Below are 22068 nucleotides of genomic sequence, written 5' to 3' on the forward strand. Positions count from 1 at the left end.
TTTTAATTCCATTTCCCTGTTAATGAAAAAGAAATCTTTACCCTATCCCAATTAAGCTATTGTGGCCCATAAGCAAATGAGTATTGAACACCTTATATTTTCTCAAGGATTCTGTTAGCTACAAATAACTTTTTAAAAACCTGTTTATAAATATTGAGTATTTAACTCATTCATTCCACAACCTTCTACATGTAAGACACTGCTCTAGGCTCTAGGGATCCAGCAGTGAACAGAAAGGGCAAAGCCCCTGCTCTCATGGAGTTTACATTCTAGTTGGGAAAAGTAGGCAAACAGGACAGATGCTGATTTAGTAGCATGTAGAGAGACAAAGCAGGGTGAGAAGATTTAAGAGGAATGGAGGGTGCTACTTTAGATAAAGTGGGCAGAGAAGTCTTCTCTGGTGAAATAACCTTGGGCAGAGACCTGAATGAAATAAAGGCATGAGCCTAGTTGGTATAGGGGGAGAAGAGTGGGAAATGGGGTTTAAAGTAAAAGTAATAGCAAGTGCAAAGGCCCTGAGGTGGAGGTATGCTTAAGTGGAGGGCCATCAAGGATAATGGGACTGAAGTGGAATGAGCAAGGGAGACAGTGGTAAGATAAGTGCTAGATTTGACTTTTACTCAGTCATATAGGAAGTTATTGGAGGGTTTGTTTGAGTAGTGTCACAATCTGACTTACCTTTCTGTTTTCTTAGAAAGTTGAGCAAGCGTGGAAGTAAGGAGGCCAATTAGGAGGCTATTGCAATAGCCTGAGAGGCGATGGCAGCTGGGATCCAGGGCAGTGTCGATGGAAGCAATAAAAAGTGGATTCTGGATATATTTCCAAGGGAGAACCAGAAGGATAGGAAGGTGTTGGGAATCAGGAGTTCCATCTGAAACATGCTGATTAAAATGCCTACTAGATGCCCAAGCCGGGAAATCACTTAGGCTGTTGGTTTTACTGATCTGAAGCTTAGGAAAGAGATCTGGGTAGAAATGTGAATGTGGGCACTGTTTGCACATGGAAAGTATTTAAGTAGTTGTTGGCCGTGGCTTGGATCGTGGATGGTTTAGCCACAGTTACAGGAGAAGAGGCAGAGTACTGGTACAGAGTAGTGGGCATGCTGGCAGGCACAGGTGCAAGGTCTCTTCTGATGTGTCTATTTTCTGGGTGAAATTAAAGCAAGCTCCTCCATCATCTGAGAGGGAGGGGGTCAGAGGACATGTGAAGTAATCTTCTTGGGGACGGATTGGGGAAATGTAACAGGATGCTGGGTGGCACTTGAGGACCCACTTGAGTTTAGTGGTTATGACTTTAAAACTACACCTATCAGCGTAGTAGAATGGAGTTTTTCCTCTAACCATGTACAACAGCCTAGGTGGGACATGGAGTTAAGTAGATGGTGGGATTTCACCCGGGTTGGAGTTTCGCCAGGCAATTACTATGAGGAAAGAGAGGGCAAACGTGTTAAGGTTTTGTGCAAAAGAGTGTGTCATGATAGACTATGGAACTTAAGTTGAGTAGCAAATCAAGTGAGAATGTGAGGGATGTGGAGAAGAGGGCAAAGGTGGTCGGAACAGTAACTTGTTGGCCCCAGCGGGGTGAAGAATTATTGGAGTCTGGAGGGAGAGAGCTGCAAAGTTGGGAGGTGGTGGCTGAAGAGCAGGATGCTTAAAATTGAGGTTATGGGGGTTGTGCAGATATTGGTAATGACAAGGTCAAGGCTGTGACCTAGGCATGGGTGGCTAAGATTGGGTGTAAGACAAGGGCATTGGAGGAGAAGAGTTCCAGAAACTGGGAGGCCAAGAATTGGAAGGATCCTGTGTTTGAATGGTGAAATTACGAAGAATCCTGACAGGGATCATAGCGGAGAGATGGAGGGACACTGAGCCCACTTGCTAACGTCCTCAAGGAATGAGGGAATTTGACCCAGAGGTCTGTAGAAGATTGAAGAAGGGTAGTGGGGGGCATGGTCAGACTTGTGAGTTTCAGGGGAACTGGAAAAAAAGGGCCACTAGCCTGCAGCAGAGGTGAATACCCTACCCACACCCAGGCTCAGCATGGAGGGTTGTGGGAGAGAGAAAGCAGCCCCATGTGCGTGGGCCACAGAGGCTTAGCCCAGAGCACCTTTTCATTTAGGTTAAGAAAGTGAAAAGAATTTATATGAGGTACCTGCAGGACTCAAGTTCATAGAGACAGAAAGTAGAATGGTGGTTGCCAGCGGCTAGATGGTGGAGAGAATGGGGAGTTAGTATAATGGGTGCGGAGTTCCAGTTTTGCAAGATGAGAAAAGTTCTGGAGATGGATGGTGGTGATGGTTGCATAACAATGTAAATGTACTTAATGCCACGGAATTGCACGCTTAAAATGGTAAATTTTTACGTTATGTATATTTTACCACAATAAAAAAAAAAGTGAAAGGAATGGTCTGAGGAAGGGAAGAGGGAGTAAGGGGGATGTTGGAGCTTGAGTCCCGGGGGCACAGTGGGAGTGGAGTTGGGTCACAGTAGAGGGTGAGCCACAGGGAGTTGTGGGAAATCTGGGTGGCTTTGCCTTTGGGGAGTGAGTGAGGCGAGCCAGGGATGTGGGGCAGAGGGACCTTCTAAATGGTCTCCAGCAGGTTACAGATGGTGGTGGCCGGGCTCTGAGCACCGGTCTTGGGGCGCAGGAAGACGGGTTCTGTGTTGCTCTGCATCTTTGTTTCCTTAGAATCTGGCATAGCGTCTGGTGTGTAGAAGACAGGAATATATGTTTGAATGAGTAAAAACTGAATTCTATCCAAGAAAGAAAACAGCAAGTGAGAATTTAATGGCCTTGCTGAAAATCCAAATAAATTTCTCAAAATGTGATGAAGAATGAAAAGAAGTTAGAGTTGGTCTCTGGAGGAGGAAGAGGGTTTTTGGCAAATGTGCAAAAGAACTTATTGCGAAATTGAAGTTTAGACTGGAAAAAATAAAATCATAAACAGAAGGCTACATGTGTGTAAAAGGTATTTGAATTGAAATATTTTCCCATCTATATAAATGATTGCATGGTGAATTTGTGATTTGAAAGTGGAGTATCTGATTCTTATGCTAAATCAGAAGATTATTAGCTTGGTCGTTCATTGTAAACTAAGTTTTAAGGGTTGAAACCATAATATCTTCTTAAGTGAGTGGATTTGCCTTTCCTAACTTATAGATACCAAACTATGGTGATCAGCTCATTCGTTTTTTTATTAATGCTTATACCTCGAAACTAGAGAATATTATGCCTGCATACATCTTCAAAGACTCACAAATATTTTTTAATTACTGGGCATCTACTTTTAAATGTACTTTTATATTGAGTTTAAGTGTTTTGTTTTTTCCCTAAGAGTTGAAATGGGCTCCTGTTTAAGGTTGCTGCCAGGCATAGATTTTCTTTTGATGAGTCCAGAAAATGCTGGCTGGTGGTCATCTTGCATTGTGAAACATGTCCTGCAGCTACCAGACCGTTGTCATGCCCCATTCTTCTTGTTGTTGTCGTTTTAGTGACAGCTATATTGTGCGTGTCAAGGCTGTGGTTATGACCAGAGATGACTCCAGCGGGGGATGGTTCCCACAGGAAGGAGGCGGGATCAGTCGCGTGGGGGTCTGTAAGGTCATGCACCCCGAAGGCAATGGACGAAGCGGCTTTCTCATCCATGGTGAACGACAGAAAGACAAACTGGTAATGGCAGACGTGTGGGTTAAATTAGCAACGACTAATTTCTTGACGTTAAATCATACCCCTCCTCCGTAGGTATTTTTTCCCATCTTCCTCTGACTTAAACTCTTACGAAAGCTTCCAAAGTTAGAACTCTGAAGCTGGTGCCAAATTGTAAAATGTAACCCTGGCTTTCCAGTGAAGTCACTTTTTACCACACACCGTATAACTCAGATGCTTAGAAGTCATATTTGGCTGTCTTGTTTGCGTCTTTGATTAATTAAGCTGTCTTTCTGTCACTGTAACAAGATATTCACAACAAAAGTGTGTTCTTTATTATGAATCACGTTGTAGTGAGCTGTGAAGTCAGAGTTTTTAAAAATGTAGGGTTTATTCATGGAGCATGCCATCAAGGTTTGGATGGTGAGAGGTAAAATGCGAAGGAAAGTCATCTGACGTTTGGTTACTTCTAAATAAATGTTTATCTAGAAGATACTGTAGCTTTTATTTCATAAGCTAATGAATAAAACGTGTTTGGAAAAAAAAAGTAACAAAATAGTGCTATCACACTTCTATAACAATTCTACATGCTTAAAAATAAACACCTTGGAGAGTAATCATTATCCACATGGGTGGGTGTGGTGATAGTTCATATCATAGTTTCATGAAGGAACTTAGATGTCCAGTTCTGTGTTATGAAGAAATCTGTGATAGGAAGGAAAATTGAATGTCTCAATCTATTTTTAATTGGTGGCCTTGAACCTGAAAGACCATTGCTTCTGTCTGTGTTTGATCATGGAGTGTAGACTCAAAAGCCAACTGCTGATTCAAAATGTGCAGGATCGTGCAGGATCGTACAGGATCCCAACAGAGAAAATACAAAGACACCACAGGAATGTGTCAGTATTACATTTGAGATCCTTAACAGAGGCTTCTGTTGAGTTTTATGTGCTCAGGGTACAAATTTAATCTTCTTTTGCAGCGAATTTTATTGTTTAAAAAATTTACAAAACAGATAAGACAGAACAATTTGTAAATGTTACATATGGATTAACAGAAATGCTCTTTTCACGCTTGATTCATTTCTGAAAATGAAAATTAAAAGGCAGAATATAGCTCATTTTAAGAAGTATGTCCATTCAGGAAATTCCCTACATGATAGTCAAATAATTAAAACGTTCTTATTTGTAAGATAGTCACAAAGGCAATGTAACCACACTAACAATAAAAAGTAAAATAATTCCATTTATCTAGGATTTACCGTGTGCTAAATACGTTGCTTGTCCTTTAATTAAGTTGTATCCTTGTATCCTTACAGCAGCCTGTATGATTATAACTGAAGAAATTAAGATGCAGGTAGACTCCGTGTTCTTTGATGACCCATCCCGGGGGGCCCGGAACCAGTATTTGATACCTGTCACTCTGACCCCAAAACTGAGCCAAACTTACATATGCACAACCACCTTTATAGCCCATTGATGTAGTTTTGTTCCCCCTTGTGCATATTTTTTTTACATAGCTGTAATCAGAGCTCATAAACAGTTTTGTATCTCATTTGTTTTGCCTTAACTTCTTATGAGAAATTTTCCATGTTGCTGGTATCAGGTTGATGTTCCATTGTTTATTTGATGATCTCCTTAGTGTCACATATTAAAGTTCTTTCCCTCTCCCCCCTCCCCCCACCGTATTACCTGCCTGCGTTTTCCACATTTATTATTTTCTCAGAATAATTTGGGGGCATCAGATTTTTATGACTTTTGATACTTATACAAAGAACTGCTACCAGCATATATGAGAATTTCTTCTAGCACACTGAGGATCAGATATTTTAAATCTTTATCAATTTGATAAAGTAAAAGTGGTATCTTATTGTTAATTACTAATGAGATCAAATATTTTTTTGTTTGTTAAACAGTTGTAACTGAATTATCTGTTAATGTCCTTTGCATATTTACCTATTGAGGCCTTATTTTTCTCCTTGATACGTATGCCCTCTTGTGTAGTAAAGCTATCGATCTTCATCTGCCATATATACTGCAAATATTTTTATAATCAGTTGCTTGCATTTTTTAGTTGGTGTTCTTTTTCTACAAAAATTTTGATGGAAAAAATGTGTTCACTTTTTCGCTTTTTATTTATTTATTTTTGTGTGTGAGGAAGGTTGGCCCTGAGCTAACATCTGCCAATCTTCCTCTTTTTGCTGAGGAAGACTGGCCCTGGGCTAACATCCGTGCCCATCTTCCTCCGCTTTATGTGGGACACCACCACAGCATGGCCTGACAAGCAGTGCGTCGCTGCACGCCCAGGATCCGACCCGGCAAACCCCCGAGCTGCCGCAGCAGAGCGCGTGCACTTAACCACTTGCGCCACTGGGCCGGCCCTTTTTATTTTTATTATTACTTTTGTGTTAGCAGATTATCTTACCTGAACAATTATATATTTTTAGATCTATTTTTTCCTGGTATTTCTGTCATTTGTCCTAGAATATATCAACCTAAAATGGCCTTTAGATTGTCTAATCCAGCTCCTTCATTTTATAAATACATTTATAAACTTATATCTTACCACTAACTTGTACATAATAATTGTTTTTTTTTTTAATAATTTATTTATTTATTTTTTCCCCCAAAGCCCCAGTAGATAGTTGTATGTCATAGCTGCACATCCTTCTAGTTGCTGTATGTGGGACACGGCCTCAGCATGGCCGGAGAAGCGGTGTGTGGGTGTGCGCCCAGGATCCGAACCCAGGCCGCCAGTAGTGGAGTGCGCGCACTTAACCGCTAAGCCATGGGGCCGGCCCCATGTATATAATAATTGTAAACTTATACCATTTTGTTTGAGGCCCTTTATGTAAATAATCTCAGTTAAATTCCTGCTAAATTCTGAAGGAGGAAAATACTATTATCTCCACTTTGTAGTGGGGAACCTCAGTGCTCCAAGAAGTCATCCATTTCCTATTTAGGCGTGCAGTGATTAGCAGAGCCAGCATGGGGAACCATTTCATTGTGAAGCCAAGACCTAGTCCCTTCATACTGACTCTGCATACTAATAGGGCAGCCCTGGTTGTGGACCGGCTTCTGTTGTTTGTTGCTATTGCACAGGAGTGTACTTTATCCCCTCCCCTATCATGTTTCTCCATCGCTACATTCCCTCCTCCTGTCCCCTTTACATTCTTTGACTCTACACTTTTGGACTTGTACATCCACTGGTACTTAAATCATGCACCCATACACACAGTTGTGTTTCTCTGTCTTTCCATCCCTCACCTTGCCTATTTCACACTCTGGGAAATTCTGGACTCCTGTAGTCAGTGGTACTTAACCTCCTCCCCCTGCCTTGTTCCACAACATGTGTGCACATGCGTGCGCACGCGCGCACACACACACACACCCTTTGGAGATATGGTGACTCCTCCTTTGGCCTCAAAGCTTCCATAATGCAGCACTTCTGCCCATTGGAGAGTATGAACCCCCGCAGGAGTTCTGCACATGCAGTGGGTTGTTGAAGGAGCCCCCTCTAAATGGTAGAATGATGAGGAAAGAGTGGACATCGTTTTTAGAATACAGTGGATGGATGGTATCAGAGTTCCCAGTATTCCAACTAGGACATGAAATGCTTTTTCTGAGAGAAACAGTGTTGTCAGTAGTTTTTATAATGCAGTGCAGTTCTAGGAGCACGTTGGCTTTTGTTATTGTTATTTGAATTGTATGTTGAGGCCTGTGAACTTAACTGCCATTGTTTCTATGGGAAAAGTCTGTGTTCCAGATATCTATTCACAACTTGTTATTTGGATAACTTTTGTAAGTTGAGGATAATCAAGTTTTCCTGACAAATTATATGTAAATTTAAAATTTCTAAGTTGAATCCTATTTTAGATAGACTAGTGGAGTTTACTCCTTAAATGACCCCAGTGAGAAACCACCTTATGAAGATTAACTGCAGAACCTAAAGCGATCATTCCAGTCATTGCCCATTTCCAGACCCAGGAGCTCTCACACACATTTGCTGGGGGTTCCAGCTGGCAAGCTGTTTGAAAGGCAATTTGGGAGGATATTAATTTTATTTTATTTATTTTTTTTTTTTTTAAAGATTTTATTTATTTTATTTTTACCCCCAAAGCCCCAGTGGATAGTTGTGTGTCGTAGCTGCACATCCTTCTAGTTGCTGTATGTGGGACTCGGCCTCAGGATGAACGGAGAAGTGGTGCCTCGATGCGCAACCGGGATCCGAACCCGGGCCACCAGCATCGCAGCGCGCGCACTTAACCACCAAGCCACAGGGCCGGCCCGGATATTAATTTTAAATATATATACCTTTTTACCCAGCAGTTCCACATCTAAACCATACCCTACAGAAGTAGACTTACACACAAAGATTTATGGACAGCAACAGCTCTCAAACATTTTGGCCCAGGATCCCTTTACACTCTAAAAATTTATTGAGGAGCCCAAAAGGCTTTTGTTTTGTATGGGTTATAGCTACTAATATTTACCATATTGAAATTAAAAGTAAAATTTAAAAAAAAATATTATACTGTTAGCATAAATGACATTCTTTATGACATTCTATATAACTATTTTCCAAAACAAAAATAATTAGTGAGAAGAGTTGTATTGCTTTACATTTTTGCAAATCACTTTAATATCTGGCTTAATAGAAAATTGCTAGATTCTGGTATCTACTCCTGCTTTCAATCTGTTGCAATATGTTGTTTTGATTGAAATAGATGAAGAAAATCCAGTCTCACAAAGGTATGTAGTTGGAAAAGGGAGAAGTATTTAATAGCCTTTTCAGTTAATTGTAGAAATATTTTTTTGATACTATACCAAAACTTGGCTCGTAGTAGTTTGTTAAACGTGGAATCGGAAGCCCTATCAATGAACTTTTCATACTCTGTTACATTAAAATCCGCTGATTTATCTTTCACTTTGAATGGTCTTTTCCTTGTTCCTGATTTTGTAACATTATGCATTGGTCATTTGGAAAATAATGATATACTAAGTTAAGCAGATCTTCCAAATGTTGATACATTTAATTCTACAGTATCAAAAATCACATTTCTTAACATCACCACTAATCTCATTAGAGAAGTCTTCGAGTATTAGGAAGCTGTCCAAAATTCTAATTTTCACTTGAAAGTTCAAATTTTTTTATCGGCAACAAATACCTCCAGTTGTTTTCCTCGAAGTGACAGGCTCACTGTGTTCATTTTCAAGAAAACGTCTGCCAAATACCCAAGTCTGAATAACCACAGTTTGTCAGTTGTTCTTTCAAGTAAACCTGGTGATCCATGAAAGAAGCAGTTAGTTCAACTCACAGCTGAGACAGTCGCGCAAGTCCTTTTCCTTGAGACAACCCTCATTCCTCCGTATGCGGCAGAAGAGAAAAGGCTATTAGAAATACTGTTCGCTTTTTCGGCTACATGTTTGTGCAAAGCCCGAGTTTCTTCATATATTTCAACCAAAGCAACATGTTACAGCAGATTGAATGCAGAGGCAGCAATGAGAATCCAATTATATGTACTTCCCATTTCATCACAGAAAATAAAAGATTTGTATTCAAGGGTCAAGATTTAATAATCTTTAACTGTTTCATCAAGGACAATCCTGTGTAAAACTAGCATTTTTTACTTTGATGATGTGACAGTGATGAATCCAGTGACCTTTGTACAGTTTGGTGCCACTGCACTGCCTTGATTGACACCACAGCACAGCGGTTTCACCAACCATTCCTTTTACACCATCAGCAGAAATGGCAACACAATGAAAAGGAAAAAAAAGTCTCATTATATGAAAATAGTTTTGCCATCCTGGACCCCCTGAAAGGGCCTTGAGGAGGGGCGAGCGAGGGCTCCCAGGAGCCCACAGACCAAACTTTGAGAACATGTATAAAGATGTTCAGTCCATCATTGTCTGTAAAAGTGACCAATTAGAAATAACCTAAATGCCCATTAGCATGGAGAGTGGCTGAATGATTCTAATACATCCATATGGAGGAATATTATGCAGCCATTAAACAGAAGCCTTTTTACCTTCCTGTATCTCTAAGACATATTTTTAAGGAAAATAAAAGGCAAGTTGCAGAGCAATTTTTAGGTGTGGCTACATTTAAACACACACACGCGCGCGCGCGCACAAACTTATGTGCGTATATAAAGAAGCCACAGAAAGGGAGCTGGGATAGTGCCCACCATACTGACAGTGTGTGACTCTGGAAATGGAGAGGCATTGAGGGTGTGGCGGGAGATGAGTAAGAACAGAGCCTTCATGTATTCATCTAAATTACTTAAATCTCTTACAAAATATATTTCTTGTGTAGATTTTTTTAAAGCCTCCAACAAGAATATATAATCACTTTTTTTCTCCCTATGCATCTCATTTAAAAAGATATTTTTAAAAGCCTTTCTCAAGTTTTAAGTTAATGCCAAAACTTCACTAGAGGGTTTATACCTGTCATGAAGATTAAAGCATCTGAACTTTTTCATTTTTGTCATTAAACTTAGATATGTGATGATGTCATTTTTTATTTTGTTTAGGAGGACATAAAGAGATGGTATCTGATCCCCTCCCCCTCTCAGAATTTAGGTGGCTGAACTTATTTTACTTTTCTAAGAATTTATTAAACTTCTCTAAGAAAATGTACCATTGGAATAATGTTAAACTTGGAAAATGTCAACCAAAGACTAATTTTTTTTCACCCTAAAAGTATGGAAAAACTGGAAGTCTTTGTTTTTACAAAAAGTTTATTTTGAGACTTTGAATTGAGACAATTAAATTCTAAAATAGATAACATTTGTTAGTTAAAGCCGTGGTTATTTGGATTTCCCCAGTTTGGAATGGGGCTGGGCTGACATTTAATCATTGCACTATTCTTAGGGAAAAATGGCCATAATAAGCAATTTAATTATAAATAGAACCGTGTGAGCGTACTGTTGTCTTCTTTTAATACAATGTAATCAAGTTAACTGCTTGGGACTGCTATTTGATATAAACAGTTTCACTATTATTCTCATCTATTAAGTTAGGGAACATTTATTAGGCAACACTTAATTTCTGTTTGCTTAGATGTATTCTTGACAGTTCTACTCATTTAAAGATATTCTCTGATTTGAATTTATACTAATTTAGGGAGGCCTTTACTCTTTTCCTTCGCTTAGTCTAAAATTAATAACATCTCATTTTGTTAAATGCAGAGCTTTGCCAGAACAACATCAAAGCTATTAAAACTTAGCAAAATCATTTTGGTATACATAATGAAGCCATAGGAATAAATATTGTTGATATTTTGGAGTTTTTTATGAATAAAGAATGAAGTTAACACTCACATGATTGCAATGCTTCTTTTATTCTATAATATTAAACTCTAGTATCCTTACCAAGAACGGCACTGTGCTAGACACAGAAGGAGTTATTTAATAATACATATTGATCTTTTACAGTCTGGTTAGGGGAACAAGACTAATGCACATGAAACTGTTAAAGAATAATATGAAATTGAGTGCTAAATTGTGAAGGTGACAAGAAGAAATGGAATAACTAAAAGAGTAAAACTTGATGGTAGAAATATACTGGGATGAGTGTGACCCTGTTAAGTTACTCATTATTCAGTGTTTTCAGAGCATGTTCATGTGTATGTTCTCATTGATAACGTTGGTGTTATTTCCATTTTAGAGATAAAAAGATCAAGGGTCTGAGACAATCTGCTCAAAGTCCTAGCTTAGTAAAAGGCAATTCTGAGACTAGATTGCTAAAAACTTGGAGATTGTTCTAATAATCCAGATAAAAAGTTAATAGAGATCCAGATCAGGGTGGTAGCAACTGAAATGGGGTTGATATAAAACATGTTAAAGGAAAAATGAAATGGACTTGGTGATTAATAGTACAGGGAATAGAGAAAGCAGAGGAGGCAAAGATAACCATGGAGATTTTGAGCCAGAGAGAATGGACAGAGAGAGATTGGCATTGCTAAACACGGGGAAGTTAGGAGAGGAAACTAGTGGCGGAAATTTCAGAGCAGATTAATTTTTCAACTTGTTGAATTTGAGGTCACTAGGAAATACCCATTAGGAAAGAGGAGAGAAGACTGAGAGTCATTAATACAAAGGCCCTGACACAGAAGCAGTAAACCTGGTACTGAGCAAAACCCCAAGACCTAGGCCTCAGCCTAGTGCCCCCGAGTCAGGGGCAGGAGGAAGACAAATGAGTGAGATGAAAAGTGTGGTTAAGGAGTATAGCAGTACAGTAGGGGGTCACCAAAGGCAAGAGTGGATGGTCAACAGAGGCAAGCAAAGGCTTCCTCCGAGGTGGAGAGCCTCAGATACTTGAAGGCAGGGATGGGGGGGTTCTCATTAGTTGCACCAATGATGGATAGTTCCTAGTTAAATTTTGGTAACAAGACACCATCATGACTTTCACAAGTAACCAGCCCGTGCATTTCCATCCTTCAGGTGGTATTGGAATGCTATGTACGAAAGGACTTGGTCTACACCAAAGCCAACCCAACCTTTCATCATTGGAAGGTCGACAATAGGAAGTTTGGACTTACTTTCCAAAGCCCTGCTGACGCGCGAGCCTTTGACAGGGGAGTGAGGAAAGCAATCGAAGACCTTATAGAAGGTAATGAATTTGTCACTGCATTCTCAATGGGACTTTGGGAATGTTCCAAGTTCTTTTTAATTCCAGTTGGGTCTGTCATCATATATCTGTGGTTTTTTGTTTTTTTTTTTAAAGATTTTATTTATTCATTTTTTTTCCCCCCAAAGCCGCAGTAGATAGTTGTATGTCATAGGTTCACATCCTTCTAGTTGCTGTATGTGGGACTCGGCCTCGCGTTGGACGGAGAAGTGGTGCCTCGGGGCGCGCCCGGGATCCGAACCCGGGCCGCCAGCATCAGAGCGCGCGCACTTAACCGCTAAGCCACAGAGCCGGCCCAATATCTGTGGTTTATTTGCGGGAGGGTTGGGGGCCAGGTCAGTAGATGCCAAGACTTGAGGAACATCCAAGGAGAATGATTATAAAGTGAAAGTGCAGGGGAAAATGAGATGGGTTTCAAAGTAAGAAGTGATCCCAGTTGGTTTAGACTCTGCTCTGAAAAGACAAGTTCTGGACTACCATGTGAGTGACTTTTTGACAGGTTTCACCTTTCCCTGACTAAAACAGCTTTGGTCTGATCTGTCTTGGGTCAGAAGTGGAGAATGGATTCTAATGGGCCCAGAAGGCTCCAGGCCCAGCCACTGTCCTCCTATAATCAGAGCCCAGGGTCTATGGGGGCCACTGAAAAGGAAAGGGATCTGTGACTCCTGGAGCCCTGATTTGAGCAGGCCTTAGTCTGAGTGGGTAGTAGACATTGTGTTGCATTTGATCATGGCCTGGAAGGCTCTTGGGCCGTCGATTCTTATGGGCTTTTCTAGAGTCCACAGATGCAAACACACAAATTCTCCTCTTCAACACATTGTTATCAAATCACAGAGTTAAAGGTACCATAGCCAGGGCCCTGCAAAGAAAGAAAGATCAAGCAAGGCATATTAAAGCCAAATTCAGAATTTGGGGAAATTAATCATGAAAGAATATGTTTCGTTCATTTAAGAAATAAAAGTGTTCTGAAGTCATAGGGGAAGAGAGAAAAGCAAATCTTAAAAGAAAAATCGCTTAATATCAGTAGTAAGACAATTCTAGCTAGAACATAAATCTGTTAACTGCAGCCATCTGGTAGCCAAAAAGATAATAAAAAACCAGTGTTCACATCATAGGTCTGACATAAGGTGGCAAATATTTAAAATGTTATTAACCATAGCTTTTAAATGTTTGGAGAGAAAATAGCTCCTATATTATTGATCGAAGTTTGCAGTATGTCCATGTACTTAATCCCTGAAGCTACACACACAATTTGATTCTCTTACTTATAATTTTTTTCTCTATATACACTCTGCCTAGCTGTTTTCTGTCAAACTTGCCTTAAACATTAATTGACTGGAATAATTCAAATAGTGGAGGAAAATCCCAAAAGATCAATAGGAATTGCACAGAGGGTATTGTGGGACTTATTTTTCCTCCTGCAATCCCTCTTTGGAAATTTAAATGTTTCTCATCCCTTTCTGAGCAATTCTTTTAATTCCAATTTTATGTAATAGCAAAATATTTTCTAAATGCACATTTTTAAAGACCTAACAAAGAAAAGGAGAAGATAGAAAATAAATTTCCCTCTTGGTACGTCTATCACTTAGGCACATTTAAATGTTTTTCCTTTTGGCCTTTAACGGTGTCAATTAAATTGATCCACACATTACTGGGTGCTATTAAAGGACCAAGTGGGAAGTTATACTGATCTGCAAACCAGAATGAAGAAAGAGATGAACAAGTAAGTAAATTGAACCCTAAATAACCAATTCACTCCATGATGGAATAAACTGAGTTTTCTGACATGAGCCTAAATTTTGGCCTGAGAAACAGAGAAAACTTGTTGATGTCCTGGTATTGTAAGAGAAAACCTCCTTACCCTGGTATCAGCTTAGATGGTGGCTCCCACAATCTGGGTTTTAGAGTACAGTGTCTGAATTTCAGAACAGGAGGTGACCATACATGCTATTTAGTCAAACCCTGTCATTGGTAGATGAAGAGAACAGAAAGCTACGTGCGATTGACACAGTGAGACTGTGGCGGGTCTGACTGGGGGGCATCGCTGGTGGAGGCTGGTATGACGCATGCCCTTCAGAGCAGTGGGCAGGCTCTCCTCTCTCCTCCTCCGTGGTGCCTCTCTGTGCACAAGTTTGAGGGATTCATTGAGAACAACAGTAGGCAAAGTTAATTTAGGGAGTGTCCTGGCAAGAGTCAGTTAAAGAAGAGGGAATTAAAAGCATTTCAGTCCCAGGTAACATATTTATGCTGGTGATTCCCATGCAAAAGGAATAGAATGTGGTTTTATTAGAATATACTTTTTAAATGATTGGATTTGACTTATCCTCTTTGGAAACACTTTTTCTTACATTTTTGTCTTTTAGGCTCAACAACATCATCTTCCACCATCCATAATGAAGCTGAGGTTGGTGATGATGACGTTTTTACGGTAAGTTCCCTTGGTCCTCTGCTTTCCAGATCAGTTGGTGAATAAGCAGAGAGAGGTTCTGTTGAAGGGCCTGAGAGACACTGTGCAGTTTGGTGTTTGCTGTTGCTGTTGGGGTGCCATCGGGGAGATCTCTGTCTGGTCACAGTTTTTGCTGTGCTGGGTTTGGCTTTGTTGCCCATGTTGCAGTGGTGCCATCGGCCACACGGCACAACAGCGTCAGCCCTCTCCGACCTGTCCCAGGTTCCCTCAGATTTAGGGTGACCAGCTGTCTGGTTTGCCTGGAGCCATCCTAATGTTAGCACTGAAAGTCCCTAGTCCTGGAAACACCTCAATCTAGGCAAACTGGGACAAGTGGTCACCCTACTCAGTCTTCTGTTAACACAGCCCCCTCCCTGGCTTCCAGGGAAAAAGCCAGAAGTAGCCTTCATGATGAGTAGTTAAATACCTGATAAAAAAAATGGCCTGAAGGCTGAGCTGAGGTTGGGCCCAAGTGTGCTAAGGCAGGAAAGGACGTGGCTGTTTGGACTCAGCTTGAGTTAATGGGATGTAACTGGAGACAAAAAGGATTTCTCAGCTTGCTTCTTCATTTCAGTCCTGTGCTTCTGGATGTTAATTAACAAATAGTTCATTGTGCACCTGCTGTGCGCTCGGTGCAGCGAGGAGCTGTAGGGCAGCATTTTCAGACTCTTGGCCTTGACCCACAGTAAGAAGTACATTTACGTTGTAACCTAGGACACACACACGTCAACAGACACCTGAAACCAGGTCGCACTTCATGCTCTGCATTCTGATTTTTTTCTCTTCCATTTTATTTTCTTCTACTTTTTATTATGAAACTTTTCAAGCACATTATTTAAAGAATAATACAGTGAACACCTGTATACTCTACACTTGGATTCGGCAGCTGTAACATTTTGCCTCGTTTGCTTTATCTTTGCGTGTGTGTGTACTTACACACGCGCACACACACATTTTTTTTTTTTTTAATTTTTATTTATTTATTTTTCCCCCAAAGCCCCAGTAGATAGTTGTATGTCATAGCTGCACATCCTTCTAGTTGCCGTATGTGGGACGCGGCCTCAGCATGGCCGGAGAAGCGGTGCGTCGGTGCGCACCTGGGATCCAAACCCGGACCGCCGGCAGCGCAGCGTGCTCACTTAACCACTAAGCCACTGGGCCGGCCCTTGCTGATCCAGTTGAAAGTAAATCACCTCTAAATACTTCATGCATCTCCTAAAAATAAGGCATTCTGCTATACGACCATGACACCATTCCTATAGCTAAGAAAATTAATAGGAATTTCATAATATCTAATAGTTCCCCAATAGTTCCTCCATTGTCCCAAGAGTATCTTGTATGAGCTAGTTTTTATTTCGTATTTTAAAATGTTGGTTGCAACCCTTTATCCTTGTTTCCCAGTGCACTCATCAAGCAACTGGTAGTTTGGAAAACGCTACTTTGGGAATACAGAGGTGTGTAAACCACGGCTCCAGCCCTCGTGGAGATCATAGGATGGTTCAGACAGAGATGAGATTAACCCCTGAGAGGCTCAGAGAATAGCACAGACTATGTAAAGTACTCTGGTCCAGAGTTTTTCACAGGGAGGGGCGTGGGGGTCAGAGAAGACCACTAGGAGGTGAGGCTGGACTGTTCCTCGGTGGCATTTGAACATGGTTCAGGAAGGGGCTTTGAGGCTGGGAACCACAGGGGCAAAGGCGGAAGCAGGGATATGCGTGGTGAGTTGCCTAAGCATTGCAGATCCCAACCTGACGTGAACAGAACATGTGTGGGGTTTCAGGAAATGAACTCAGTTGTCCTTCCATGGAGCGGCTGGTGTGATGTGCCTCTGAACAGGCTTCCTATAGTGCTCCAAGCAGATCCTCTCAACAGTTGGCATGTTGCTTACATCTGTTCCTTTGTCACGTTTCGAGAGACAAACAACAGCAGGCGGGTTAAAAGGTGGCTTCCTGTGCTTCAGAGCAAAACTGTCATCCGCAGCTGCTTCCCAGCTACCTGCCAGAAGTGATTTATAGAATTCGGAGAGGGCAAGAGGGAAAGGGGTGATGGAAGCCAGCATCCCTCCTGGTTTTGTCCTTTAATCCACAGAGGAATCAACGTGCTGCTCTAGAAGGAAGTGTAGAAACAGCCCTGCTGCTTCCAGACGCTCAGAAACTCACTGGAGAAGGAGCTCCACTTAATTGCGTTCCGTTCCGTGTAGGCCCCGCTGTATATGATCAGTTGCCTTCACTCCATTTACAAACAAGGGCCCGTTAACAATAGTACCTCCCTCCCCCAGGACAGGCCCAGTCATTAGGCTGTCGACTATTAGGATCACATCCCATGTAAGGACGGGTGGGTCTCCAGGGGACACATTTCCCTTTTGTTCATGATCTCCCTGACATTAGACTGCCTGTCCTAAGATGGTAAATGAGATGTCTGTGAAAGCTGGAACCAAGCAAGTGAGCAGCTGCGTTAACTCCCGTATAGTCTACAGCTTCCCAAAGTTTGTTGTATTCCAGAACTTGTTTTGGTAAGACAGATGTTTAGAACTTGGAATTCATTCATTACAGAAAGAGTATAAATGGTGATAAGACCCTCATATAACTTATGATGGACCAGAATTATGAGAATTTTCTAAGAGAACAGTGTATGGGAAAACCTTTAGTGGGGTAACCCGAGGAACCAGGAGTATATCTTCTCTTTCCTACTGTTTCAGGGGATTCCTTGGGGTTAGGAGGAAAATGGGACATTGTGGACAATATACTGATGCACGTTCTACATTGAGGAATAAAGTGGAGAAAGGAGCCCCCCCACTCCCCGTGGAACGGTTGTTTGGTGTGGGTGCTCACCAAGCCTGGGCTGTCTCTGCTCACACTTTCCCACCTGTCATGGCTATCCCCAAATCAGCTTGTCCTCCTGGCTTCTCAACGATGGTAAAACCATGTTGCAATTCCTAGCATGTGCACACACAAGCACACACAAGCACACACGCCCTGCTCACCCATTGGTCGAAGGGGCCGACACCGTTGCCTCCACAGTCTTCCCAGGCCTCTCCTTCCATTTCACTGCCACCAGCCTGGTGTGTGCCCACATCTTTCCTGCCAGAGCTACCACCAGAGCATCCTGATTCACAACTCTCGTCATTTTCTGAATTTGGGCTGTTTATCCATTCATGTCGCCTAATATTTCTCCCTCGGCCGATTATGATTGTTCTCTCTCCTTTAAAATCCCACAGCACTCTGTTGTTTATTTCTCTCTTGCCACTTGAAAGCCTGCCCTTTTTTTGTTTTTCATATTTTATTTGCTGAATGAATGACTCTTTGTCTAATTGGAAGCAGGTTATTCATCATTATAGTCTCCGCAACCCCCTGAAGCTTTGCTCTATAGGTGCTCAATATGTGGGTGATCTGAACTCCAGATGCAGTGTGTAACAATCATAAGTTTTCATATTTTATTCATTTGCTTTATTGTTATCCTGGCGGTCCATTTAAAGATGGGTGATTTTGAGGGATTCTCGGTAGCTTCGTGTCATATTTTTCTAGCTGTGTTTTCTGCCAAGTCTGCAACTGGGAGTTGAGTCCTAGCGTTGTCACCCATTGTAAGCTCTTGACCACTCAGGCTTCTTCCTGCCCTCCCGTCGGCCTTCTCCCTTGCAGCCTAGTCCCTTCACAGCCCCTCTACTGCGTGGCGGACCTCAGTCATAATGACTGATCCAGGTGAACACAAATACCCAGGTGGCAAAGGTGTGCCCAGCATTAAATATGGATGTAGGAGGGAATTCCAATGCCTGAGCCATTTGAGACAAATCTATAAGATGAGTAATGCAAAGAATATAAAGCAACAACGACAACAAAAATGTTAGCGTTCTGTAACAGGAGTTTTTTAGCCTTGCTAAGAGTTAGCACACTCTTGTTGGTGCCTCTGACTGACAGCTTTTCATTTCTTTCACTTCAGAGCTGGGGAGACATGAGAGGGACAGAATGGAAAGACCCTCGAGTCTGTTCCCTCTGTTGAGCTTTCGTCTTTGTGGAGGAGACATGTGCTGTACATTGTCTCGTAGAGGAGGCCCATGTACACTTTAGATATGAACAGGTTAGCTCCGTGGATAAGCTGAGCTAGTTTGCTTCCCAGTAGGACTGACTTCCTCCCAGATCCCTACAGTGCAGGGCTCTGAAGTCAGAGGGTTTGGAGCGTGCAAGAAAGGGGGTTATTGAGAGGAGAGAACAAGTAGAGAAAATGGACTGTGTAGAACTAGAGAGGCTCCAGGTTTTATGGTCATTTAATGAACCATTTTTCAAATTCCTGTTTGTAGGGTTTGGTCAATTAAAACCCGGTGGTTTATTTACTGCTGCAGAATTCTAAAATCATTTTTAAGTGTTATTAGCATCTTCATAGATAGACAAGGATGATTTTAACACGATCTTGGGAGAATGCAGCTGCAGTATATACATACTTCTAGAGCAGGCTAATCTAGAATCTGGTCAAGTGTTGTCGGCGCTTCAGCTGTCATTGTGCTGAGTGGCTGGATTCTGGCTCTAAAGCTGAGGGATTAGGGAAATATTTGCTTTATAGAAAGATCCTCAGGGGTGTATAAAATAGCTAAGTCTTCATCTTCCATAATAAGAAGTCCTTAAATAATATCTAAATCTACAAATCAGAAAATAGTGGTATAACCACATGGCATTGAAAAAATGGAGAGACATACAAGAAGAAAGAGCCACAAGAATTGAAAGTGTATTGCTCTGGCAAGTGAGAAGCTGAGAGGGGGAAGCAAGACTGCTATTTGAGATGTTAAATGATGTACACGTATTGATTTTTTAAAAAGAAAGAAAGAATGTGAGCGGGTTTTCTCAGAAAGGGGCATGGGGGTCAAGAGAGAAGGAGGAGTGCAGAGACACCTTAGTGACAGCAATCCTGACTTCCCCCATCTGGGGGTTTAAAGAGGTGAAAGACACAGCAGAGATGAGAGCCGTGCCTCTCAGCGCTCTTCATCTTCCTGCTGTTTTCTCTGCCTAGTGTAGGAAGCAGTGTGTCCACCGTGGAAATCGTGGCCCATTAAAGGTAGCATAGCTGGCAGGAGTTAGCTGGAAGTGTTTGGCTTGCTGAGAGGCCAGGATAGCTCCTTAGATGCCAACTCCTTAGAATTATAGGTCTTGGAATTGGAAGGGATTTTGAGTTCATATCAGATGAGCCAGCCTCCTTCCTTCTGGCAAGTGAAGAAGGATTTGCCTCGTTTTATGGACACAGTTGTGGAAGCAGCTCAGAGAGTCACATGGGTGACTTGCCTAGCTGGTTCATGGTGGAGAAGTGGTGAACACCATCTCCCAACCTTCCCAGTTCACCACTATTGTTTTTCTCTTCCTCTGTTGAATAATTGTATTTATGATATTTCAGCTCTTGTATTTTTTAAACAAACAACCAAATACAAGAGTGATATTTTTGGGTTCTCTTGGACCTAAGTTGGAAAGGGGAGAGATAAGAAGATAAATATGTGACCAATGCCCCATGTGGCCCATTCATGTGACGGGCTTGGAGCCTACTCAGCAAGTGTTGTAGCCTAAAGGTCCTCGAAATAGCAACTCGGAGCTTGATCATAGGCAAGCCTACCCTGTATGAGGTTTTGATTTTTTTTCAGCCTTCTAGGTGTGTACTACACCTAAGTATTGTTGCTGGGTTTGGGCGGCCCTTCTCCATGGGGAGTCCTAATTCAGCCCTAGTGCCTTAAGGCCTCCATCCTATGTAATGAGTTAACTTCTCTCCTGTGCACCTAGAAGGGTAGTCTGTACTGTCCTTGGCAGAATTGAGACGAGTCGTTCACATCATTTTGTGTGGGGCTGAATTCTCTCCTAGAACCCAGTGGAAAAAGGCTGGTATTTGGGTTATGTTTTGCTGTTTCATTGTACTTTATTTCTTTAGGTAGGCAGTCCTTCTCTACACAGGGAAAATGTCATGTCTTTGACGAGCATCGTCAGCTTCTAGCCATGTTTTGCCCAGACTGGAAAACTTGGTCCTTCCTCGTGCCCTATGCCTGAACTCTTGACATCCTGTTTGTTACAAGCTGCAGTTTTATTACTTTCTGGCTATTCAGAGCAGTTGTCCCTAATGACACCTCGGACCCCTCCCATCCACCCCAGGTGTTTTCTAAAGCGGGGCTAGAGCAAGTGGTGGAGACCAAGTACTAAGAAGCAGTTTGTTCTGGCCTCGATGGGCTTTTGAGTATTTGCACGTTGTGCTTATTTTCATTCTTGGTTAAGTAGAAAAAGTGAAGTCATTGAATTTTGTAATTATCAAGGTTTCATTTATAGAAGCAGAAGAGTGCAGAATACCACAAAGTTTTCCTTTTCTTGAAGAGTTTTTTCTACCTAATCCATTCCCAACAAACATTAAGACTGTGAAGGCAAATCGACCAATTTTGTAATAAGTGATTACATTCATTTACTGATTTCCTAAGAAAGAGGTTTTTCAAAGATGAAGTGGCATGTGACCCCTGAGTTTGTGGGGTTTGGAGGCTTGGGAGAGGCCTGGATTCTACACGTGGTTCTGCCCTTAGATAGCTGTGATCATTGATCCTTTGGACTCTGCACTTTCTCAGGGTGAACATGTTTCCTCTGAGTCTCTGTTTGCTGGCCCGAGGGAGGGGAAGGAAGGGAACGGCCCGTGTGGAGCTGTCCCTGGCACTGTGCCCAGCACATTCACATAGGTCACTGGGTTCCATCCTCACAACCACCCTGGCAGGTACATATTGACACTTGCATTTCTGCAAATAAAATCACCAAGGCTTGGGGCAGTGCAGCAACCTGTGCTCTGTTCCGCACTCTGCTCACCCAGAAGGCAAACCCTGAGTCTACTTGCTGCCTTTCAGAGAACTTTAAGAAAGGGGAACATTTATTCAATAAGTTTCGGTTAATTTTACATATTAAATATACCACATTCCCTTTAATGGCAAACGAGTCGGCTAAATGATGGACTTTTCAACTAGTGCATTGGCTTAAAACCTCAGCCATCTCGTCAGTGGAGGTTCCTTGTCCCTTCTTGAAAGCCCAGGCTCACTTTAGATGATCAGTTGATCAAAAAGGTTTTCTGTTGCCTCTACTTTTGGAATAAGGGATTGAGGCAAAGTAGGGTGGGGGGAGGGTAAGTAAAGAAGAAATAGGTTGAAAATGTAAATTACTTCTGCGCAATTTCACTAGTGAAACTGATCTATAGTGGTTTATTAAGAAAAGCAAAGATGTTTTGGGAGAGGCAGCCCATGCTTTGTGGTGATGCCAGGGAGTGGTGTCCCCTAACTGCTGGCTGAGACCCAGCACTGCATGGGGTGGCGTGGAAGGTCTCAGAAGACGGATGGGAGCTGTTTTATCTTAT

At 41.8% G+C, this 22068-nt stretch overlaps 1 protein-coding gene across 2 annotated transcripts in view; it reads left to right on the plus strand.

Annotated features, from left to right (window-relative positions):
• Nucleotides 1-22068, plus strand: part of SPRED2 (sprouty related EVH1 domain containing 2) — a 115450-nt gene that overhangs the window by 78769 nt on the left and 14613 nt on the right. For both annotated transcript variants that reach the window (XR_015553637.1, XM_087436652.1), the window contains 3 exons: nt 3492-3669; nt 12092-12260; nt 14642-14706. Coding sequence is in view for 1 of the 2 variants with exons in the window: in XM_087436652.1 (XP_087292778.1) it covers nt 3492-3669; nt 12092-12260; nt 14642-14706 (412 nt within the window). In the remaining variant the exon portion in view is untranslated. The remainder of the gene's footprint in view (nt 1-3491; nt 3670-12091; nt 12261-14641; nt 14707-22068) is intronic.

Source organism: Ceratotherium simum, chromosome 11 (assembly GCF_057802395.1).
Source record: "Ceratotherium simum simum isolate JZ-2026a chromosome 11, ASM5780239v1, whole genome shotgun sequence".
Lineage (NCBI taxonomy): Eukaryota > Metazoa > Chordata > Mammalia > Perissodactyla > Rhinocerotidae > Ceratotherium > Ceratotherium simum.